Source organism: Camelina sativa, chromosome 3, assembly GCF_000633955.1.
Source record: "Camelina sativa cultivar DH55 chromosome 3, Cs, whole genome shotgun sequence".
Lineage (NCBI taxonomy): Eukaryota > Viridiplantae > Streptophyta > Magnoliopsida > Brassicales > Brassicaceae > Camelina > Camelina sativa.
The window spans coordinates 19,904,821-19,913,965 of record NC_025687.1 but is presented as its reverse complement, the minus strand read 5'-3'; the positions used below and the strand labels follow the sequence as shown (position 1 = coordinate 19,913,965).

Below are 9,145 nucleotides of genomic sequence, written 5' to 3'. Positions count from 1 at the left end.
CTATACAAATTAATTCATACTAAAACAAATGGAAAAAAACTAATTTTTCAATTATAAAAACATTTGTTATAATTGTCATATATAATATAACCATAATTTAATATATTTAAAAGTAGCATATTCCTCCTATAAATTTGGGGTTTAGATTCATTAGTATCTCAAAAATTCGAATATCATAAATTTCCAAAATTATTAATTCATAATATATACTAATTGAAATTTTTAGGGATCTTCGTTTCATAAGTTAAAAATTCAAATTTTTATGGTTAAGGATAGTTTTAATGGATAAATAGTAACTACACTATTAAGATTCTAATAATTTTTTATATTGTTATTAATTAATGCTCATAAATTTCAAATGTGCAAGTAAAATTTACAGTTTTTGGTTAAAATTGAATCAACATAAACCTAATTTCATATACAATATATATATATATTTGTCATTGACACAGGTCCGATTTATAGTTAATCCCTACTACGCGGGGGTAACTTGACTTATCGAAGTCGAACTTCGGTGAGATCAGTCGCAGAGATGGTGTTGTAACCACTAGGCTAAAACACTTCTCACGGTATATTTGTTATATGTAAATACTATGCATATGTTTTTGTGACTATCAAGTTTAATATAATACTTGCTGATCACTAACTCTGATCACATTTGATCCAGGTTAGCTATCATGTCGATTTAAATGATAACAACTTGATGAAAGCAAACCAATATAAGTTTATGTTATAAATTAATGCAGCAGAAAATCAAAGGTAAAGCAAGCGCTAAACCTAGTTCAAAAACGAGTTTGCAAGCGACAAACTCGAAAGATAAAACTCTGGAATTCACCAGAAAGAGGTTCTGGAATCCACCAGAAAAGATAAAAGAGATAAACTCTAAAACTTTATTGACAAGAATAATATGATTCCCCTTAGGTTAAAACTAAAGCTATTTATATAGTAAAACAAAACTAGCTAAACTCTAATCTAGAAAGGAAAACCAATAGAAATTAACATAATTAAGAATTAATAAAGAAAAGTTAAATTAATTAAAATCCTAATGATTATGCTCCTGCATTAGACTCTTCCACTTCCAAGAAAACTCGTCCTCGAATTGTCTTCTTGATGAAAAAGTTCATCTCCTTATCCCGCATAGGAGGGAAGTCATGTAGATATCCATCTGAACTCAACTCCTTAAAACTAGTTAAAATCTCTGGCGCTTCCTCTATCGATGGTATTTTCTCTTTTGCAACACGAATTAGCCCATTAGTTTTTATGGAAAACTCATATAGCTTCACCTCACATGCATTGCTTGACTTTTTAGAAACTTTACTTACGTAACCATGCATATCTTGCCTTAACTTTTCACAAAAGGAATTATGCCAAAAATCTCCACATAATGAATCAAACCCAAAAATTTGCACCACTCCCATTCTGTAGGATTGTCCAGCTGACCATAGAGTTTGCACGGATTTCATCTAGCCCAAATTCTGCATGGATTTTATACATAGAATTATTTTGCGAATTCTACATNAACATAATTAAGAATTAATAAAGAAAAGTTAAATTAATTAAAATCCTAATGATTATGCTCCTGCATTAGACTCTTCCACTTCCAAGAAAACTCGTCCTCGAATTGTCTTCTTGATGAAAAAGTTCATCTCCTTATCCCGCATAGGAGGGAAGTCATGTAGATATCCATCTGAACTCAACTCCTTAAAACTAGTTAAAATCTCTGGCGCTTCCTCTATCGATGGTATTTTCTCTTTTGCAACACGAATTAGCCCATTAGTTTTTATGGAAAACTCATATAGCTTCACCTCACATGCATTGCTTGACTTTTTAGAAACTTTACTTACGTAACCATGCATATCTTGCCTTAACTTTTCACAAAAGGAATTATGCCAAAAATCTCCACATAATGAATCAAACCCAAAAATTTGCACCACTCCCATTCTGTAGGATTGTCCAGCTGACCATAGAGTTTGCACGGATTTCATCTAGCCCAAATTCTGCATGGATTTTATACATAGAATTATTTTGCGAATTCTACATAGATCTCATCATGCATGAGTTCTTCACCAACAATTATGCTCTGGTGATCAACTATCTCTTTCTCTATAGATTCTTCTTCATTAGAAATCGAATTCTCAACAATCACACAATTGTATTCTCTTTGTGGAAAACTAATCTTGTTGATTAACAATCTCAATTGATTTCCAATGACATCTTCACTTTTTCTAACCTTAACTGGTTCTTCTCCTCTACCTCTTCGTTGATTTGCGTTGTTGAAGCCGTTTCTGACCTCAGTTGTCAAATTCTTCATCTGGTCGGTCAAAGCAGTTAGAGCCGTGGTAAGAGCCTCGGTAAAACTCTGAAAGTCTGCTTTGGTCACATATTGATCTTCCATAGCTGATCAAGCTTTGGAAAAGAGACAGGAGAAAGCCTGCTCTGATACCAAATAATGCAGCGGAAAATCCTAGGTAAAGTAAGCGCTAAACCTAGTTCAAAAATGAGTTTGCAAGCGACAAACTCGAAGGATAAAACTCTGGAATCCACCAGAAAGAGGTTCTGGAATCCACCAGAAAAGATAAAAGAGATAAACTCTAAAACTTTATTGACAAGAATAATATGATTCCCCTTAGGTTAAAACTAAAGCTGTTTATATAGTAAAACAAAACTAGCTAAACCCTAATCTAGAAAGGAAAACCAATAGAAATTAACATAATTAAGAATTAATAAAGAAAAGCTAAATTAATTAAAATCCTAACGATTATGCTCCTTCATCATAAATTCTATATCAAATAAATATATATACTAATAAAACTTGGTACATACATGCATGTTTGAATCTCTTACATATAAAAACTTAACATATAAGGGACGTGACATATTTACTGTCTCAAAATAACATACCACGTTTCTCTTACTATTTTTTTTAATATGATTATCTTTGTTGACAACAGAAACAAATCCGATCATTCTTTTGTCTAAGCCGAATTAAAAACAAATCAAATACAAAATTGGTAGAATATGGATATTGAATGTTGATAAAATTTCTATAAAAAATATACATTTACAAACATAACTTTATATATACGTAATATATTATAAAGCAATCTTAGTTTTTGAAATCAACCTCGCATGTATGTGCGGGTCCGAATCTAGTTGTATTTAATTTTAAAACATTTATTAATTATTACTGATATATATTTGTTTTGTTTATGGCAGAGGGGAACAATGAAGAGAAGAGAAAATAGACACTTCAAGAATTGTTTTTTGTTGATGATGTGAGTGTCAAGTCTTAATGATTTTGTTAGATATTTTAAATCTCATTATTAGAGATTAAACAATAGTATACTTACAAAAATCTTTGACAACTGTTGTCGTCTGATATGTTATAAAAGTTGTGAGAATTGAAAAGTAGTATTCTTGTTTCCTTAACAATGGTGTAGAGTTATTGCAGGAGAATATTGACTTCATCAATATGTTCTTGATGGTTTCCCTAACCTGCAGATCTATAGATAGAGGGACACAAACATAGTTATTGATCATTTACATGCATCTATCCAGGGTCTAGATGGTCATATATCTGATGTGACTATGCGTCCATCCCAAGTGAAAGTGTGGTTAGCGAGGCACACTGCTAAAGACTTGGAGCACTTGAAGAGTTTTCTTGGGGAGGCACTGCTAAAGAGTTAAATGTTTTTTATTTTATCCCACAACATAAACGGCCTATCCTATTTTTATTTGGGTTAGGTTGTTGTTAGCCGGAAACACACACAATAGTTTGTGTTTTTAATGGAGTTTTTAATAAGAAAATGAGAATTTTTGCAATTTTGTAAAACTGATTTTTCAGTGTTTCATGATTCACATCTAATTTGTACTCTTTTACATTCAATATATGATGATTAACGGAGAATGATACATCTTTTGCATATTTTTTACCATTTGACATTTTTAATTATCTACACGTTGAAAGTATTATTTTCCGAAGGTAAATAATTCCATAAATTTTTATTCCACTATTTTGTTTTATAGAAAAAGAAAATAAAAGAGAAAAAGAAAATAAAAGAAAATAAGAAAAAAATTCATTTTTGAGGAAAAGGAAATAAAAAAAAAAGAAAAAAAAATTGATTTTTTTTTTTGTCGTCTGATAGAAAACCAAAATAAAGTTTAAGAGTGTACATAAACAAAATGTAAAATTAAAAGAACCAAAGCGATTAGACGCCTCATTTCACACTTGTTGATGAAGCCAAGAAAGCCCTCCAAGTGATAAATAGGACTGTAATCTGCCATCTCTTGTGACACTCTTTGCAATTGCCAGTGTAACTGTGTTTGCAGAAATTGCGACTGTTGTAGCTCTCCATGATACGAACTTATACAAGTTCTCGTGTATGTTGCTCAAAAGGAGACTGAAACGTGGCCACACTGTAGGATTGGTGATCGCCTCAATGACCATAGCATTATCAAAAGCAAATTCCACTCTAGTAACCCGAAGTATACTTAAAGCTTCAATCGACCATGAGACACAATGTAGAGCAGCTAAAAATTGTGATTCGGAGGCCGGTAAAGCATTTCTCGCATGATAAAGAACCTGACCAGATTTGTCCCGTACAATCCACGCGCCACCCGACAGCCTAGACTTGTTGTACCACGAAGATCCGATATTGCATTTAACAAAACCTGCTGAAGGGTTGCACCATTTCCTCTCCAAGGATCCTTGTTTGGCGGGGCAGTGTATTCTAGCCTCTGTAGTCATAGATTGGACTGCCTGCCATTGGTTCCAGTCCTCGAATGCTTTGGAAACTAAATCTCGGATATCTCCATTCTTTCCCTCAAAAACAACAGAATTTTGGTGCTTCCAAATTCCCCATAACACCCACGAAATAGAAGATCTTACCATATTGGGTATCTCATCATCTTGCATTACCGTTAACAGGTGTTTCCATTTCTTATCCACCTCAGTGTCAGAGAATCCTCCAATTGGACTAGGGATGTTAGCTAAGGCAAAATCCTGTCGCGCCACAGGGCATACAAACAGCATATGACAGATAGTTTTGGCATTGGATCCACATCTTAGACATGATACATCCCCACCACAACCTCGTGATGCCAAACGCTCAGAGACCGCTAAAGCTCCAGATAACATACGCGAAAGGAAAGTTTTTTTTATCTTGGGAACAGTTTTCACTTGCCACACCTTTGCCTTCAACTCATTCTGTTTGATCATGTTGTCATTACGTGGTTCAGAGAGAGCGGATAGCGTCTGCACCATCCAGTATCCACTCTTAACAGAATACGAACTAGACTTAGTATATGGCCAAATGTAGTGATCCCTATGTCCATTCTTTAATCTCATCGATAAGATACACTTTAGCTCAAAATAGTGGCTGAACCTTTGCAATCTCCCAATTAGCTCTTCCTGGTTCTCGTAGTTCTGCCACTTTCAGATTGACCTTGAAAAAATTGGTTTTTGAACCCCATATATTGTGTCCGCTTCAATTCAATTTTGAGTGTAACCACTAACCATAACCAGACCATTATAATTTGGACTGGTCTAGCCCATAGTGCCGTTTGGCATCCCTAGCGCCGATTTCAGTATACTGTATCAATATATATCAATCTTGCGAGAAAGCCAAAACTTTCAATTCAATCGGTAAACGAAAAGGTTGAAGCTTTTACCCTTTTTTAAGTTTCGTGGAACCATCATTGTTCAATTGCAGTTGTAGGATTTGAATCTTCTATGATCTCTGATCCCTTATGATTTCCTCTGGGTTTTTACACGCTGTCAAAAACCTTATTCGGTATAAAAGGTTTTCTTATTTTATCAAATTGTGTAGGAAATGCCTTATATACGATTACAATATTTAACCTAAACCCAAAGTATGGAAATAACCCAAATATACAACATTTATATGGTAATTACACATATGAGCCCTGGCTCATAATACCCCCCCCTCCAAGCTGGAGTATGAAGATCACGAATACCCAGCTTGAGAAAAAACTCATCGAACTCCTTGCGACCAAGAGCCTTCGTAAGAATGTCAGCTAACTGAACCTTAGTCGAAATATGTTGAGGAGCAATAATACCTTTAACAATCTCATCCCGAATAAAATGACAGTCTGACTCAATATGTTTTGTCCGTTCATGAAAAACAGGATTCTTACTCAGGTGAATAGCAGCCTCATTATCGCAATGAAGTAGCACCGGAGCAGAACAATCAACACCCATGGAGAAAAGAACCTCCCGCAACCACAAAATCTCACACACAGTCACCGACATGGCACAGTACTCTGCTTCAGCCGAAGAGCGAGAGACCACGTCCTATTTCTGTGTCTTCCAAAAAATCGGAGATCCTCCCAATTGGATAAACCATGCAGTTAGGGAACGTCGTTGCAACGGACAACTGTTATAATCGGCATCACACCAAGCCGGGAGACGAAGATCAGTACCAGATTGGAGTAAAATACCCTGACCCGGGATTATCTCCAGCAGAGAGATCATATGGATCGATCTGACGCCGTGCCGACTCGACTTGTGCCTTAGATCTAGAAGACAGAGAAGAACTCATCTTAGAAACAGATTCTTCCTCTTACATGATTCAAAGATATGTATACCGACAGAATGATCGAGTATACCAAGGTCAAGGAAAAGAGAAAAAATAAACGAAGATTCAGCTTTAACAAATATGGGCATAGAGGATCGAAGGACCTAAAATTTTAGGTTTTGCTCTGATACCATGTCAAAAACCTTATTCGGTATAAAAGGTTTTCTTATTTTATCAAATTGTGTAGGTAATGCCTTATATACGATTACAATATTTAACCTAAACCCAAAGTATGGAAATAACCCAAATATACAACATTTATATGGTAATTACACATATGAGCCGCTGGCTCATAATACACGCTCTTAAATTGTTGTTCTTTTGATCTTCCACTAGATTATAGCTACAAACATGCATGTGTGCAAAGACAAAAGAACTATGCTTGTAGCTCCAACATATTTTATTAGATGTAAAACCATATTACTTTAATTTATTCCAAACGAAACAACGATTCTATATAACAACGTAAGACACACGTCTGTAGGTGAACCATATAAAGCACAAAAGCCATATAAAGCACAAAAGAAGTAGGACGACAACGTAAGTAAAAACATAAAAGTAAAGTAGAAAGTAGCTTGAGAGCTGTTTTATTTATATCTTTTTATTTTTATTTTTTAGATTTTTATTTTAATATTGATGAGGACGAAGGTAGACACCGAGTTCATGAAGGTAATGAATCCCAGATTTGCCATGGAAGCCGACGATCGGGCGTTTGTCTATATCGCCATATGTGGCCTGTAGTTCGTATATTTCTATGTCGCGTGCCTCGATTCGGTTAAGGTATTCTGGGTCGTATGGTTCGACTCCGAACGCAATGATTCGCTTGTTCGTCTCAAACTCAATCTTCCTCACACAATATTGGCTATATGCTACCACGGTGTGGATGTATTCCTCTTCAGCCAGCAAAAACTACCAAAAAAAAAAATATATTTAAACGGGAAAAACAATAAAATCATGAATATTTGGAATACCAAAAAAAAAATGATCAAGAAAAAAGATTAATCTGCAAAACCAATTAAGAACCTCATCGCTTACGGGATCCGGTTGTGGAACCCTCCCGTAATCTCCATCAAATTGAAAAGGCTCCGTCCCGTGAACAGGACCTTCTACAAGAGTCCCCGTGCCGTCGAGATAGTGAAACTGAACCAAGGTGATACCACAGCCATCGTGACTTGCTTTTATCTTCGTAACCTTTACGTAGGCCCCATCGTCCCACTCGGTTCCATTCTGAGCAACAAAGCTCGAACTATATCGTTCATGACGATATGCCATTGTTTTCTTCCTGAAAGATTCAAATACGAACACAGTTACGTACGGCGCAACCATAGTAATGGTCACTGGTACTGGTGATCAACTACGTACTGTCTTTTATTTACTTTAAAAGATATATAACCAATTAAAATATAGATATATACAAGATTAGAGACTTAATACGCAATTTTTTTAAAAATGATGGTCAAAAGTAAAAGAAGAGATCAAAACTGTATTTTGTGAATTTTGAGTTTTCTTAGATCTGATTCAAGCCTTCAAGGTATCTATCTATGTGTTGAGAATATGATGAATTGGAGAGGGAACTATATGTTATATGTAGAGCTGCCTACCAAAAAAAAAATATATGTTATATGTAGAGCTATACTACAACTATATATATATATATATATCTACAGTAATATAGATCTTAATAAATAGAGACTAGGTAGTAGGTAAGAATATTAGAATTATGAAGAGCGAAACTAAAAGTAGAGAAAAAGATGATTCTTGACCTTTGAGTTTCTTAGCTCTAATTCAAGCTGTATATAATATAAATCTGATGATACTTGAGAGCGATGATTTACTTCATGAGGGAGAGCAAGCGGGGGGTATATATAGTTCTTTCTCGTCTCTTGAGTTTTTCTTTTCTTTTTCTAAACTAATTTACATGTAATTTTCTATTTCAATATTTCTTAATAAGTACGGATAGTCTCTTCCTACAGAAAGGAAAAAGTTCGTAGTTTCTTTCTATTTTTTTTTGTAAATATGTGAATTTTCATTAATGAAAATAATTGTACATATACAATAGCTAGATACAGAAGATACTTCTTGCACAAAAAAAATAAAAACAAGGAAGGATCTGATATTCTCCAGGAATCTAGATATAAGTTAACCAATTTTGCATTAGTTTCTTAAACTTCCTCCTATGGTTCTTTGCCAGAATGGCGTCCCGAACCTGTCTGTCCAACTTCTTGAATAAAACGTGGGCTGGTGTGGCGATTCCGTAATGATACCTGTTATTTCTCTCAAGCCAGATCGTGTATATGACAGCCTGAGAAACTAATCTCCGCAACGTTAGAATTGAGGTAGAGTCTTTGATGTCTTGCCAAGTTGAAAAAGCATCCCAAGTGTGAAACACAAACGGTCTGTAGCCCAACCTCCGAGTTGCTTCTAACCAAATATCTTCACTGAAATCGCATCGAAAGAAAAGGTGGTCTCTCATTTTAGGGTGGATACCACAAATGCAGCAAGATGTAGAATCAACTTTGCATACCCCAGTTTGCTAGCCTGCTTCTAGT

At 34.9% G+C, this 9,145-nt stretch overlaps 1 protein-coding gene across 2 annotated transcripts; it reads right to left on the bottom strand.

Moving 5' to 3' along the window:
- On the bottom strand, positions 6,974-8,483 carry LOC104777572 (jacalin-related lectin 39-like). 2 transcript variants are annotated; one of them, XM_010501846.2, is made up of 3 exons: positions 8,360-8,483; positions 7,632-7,878; positions 6,974-7,505 (listed from the first exon to the last, which is right to left on the bottom strand). In XM_010501846.2, the coding sequence occupies exons 2-3, from the start codon at positions 7,866-7,868 to the stop codon at positions 7,224-7,226; spliced, it is 519 nt and encodes a 172-aa protein (XP_010500148.1). In that variant the 5' UTR covers positions 7,869-7,878; positions 8,360-8,483; the 3' UTR covers positions 6,974-7,223. The 2 variants fall into 2 exon arrangements, with proteins under 2 accessions (XP_010500148.1, XP_010500147.1); XM_010501845.2 differs by having other exon boundaries at positions 7,620-7,878; positions 8,360-8,480.

Bases quoted from the DNA above. Each gene is read 5' to 3' on its own strand.
- LOC104777572 (XM_010501845.2), bottom strand. From the start codon at position 7,868: ATGGCATATCGTCATGAACGATATAGTTCGAGCTTTGTTGCTCAGAAT. The intron at 7,506-7,619 runs GTTCTTAATTGG...TTTTTTTGGTAG, and splicing joins CGGATCCCGTAAGCGATGAG to TTTTTGCTGGCTGAAGAGGA.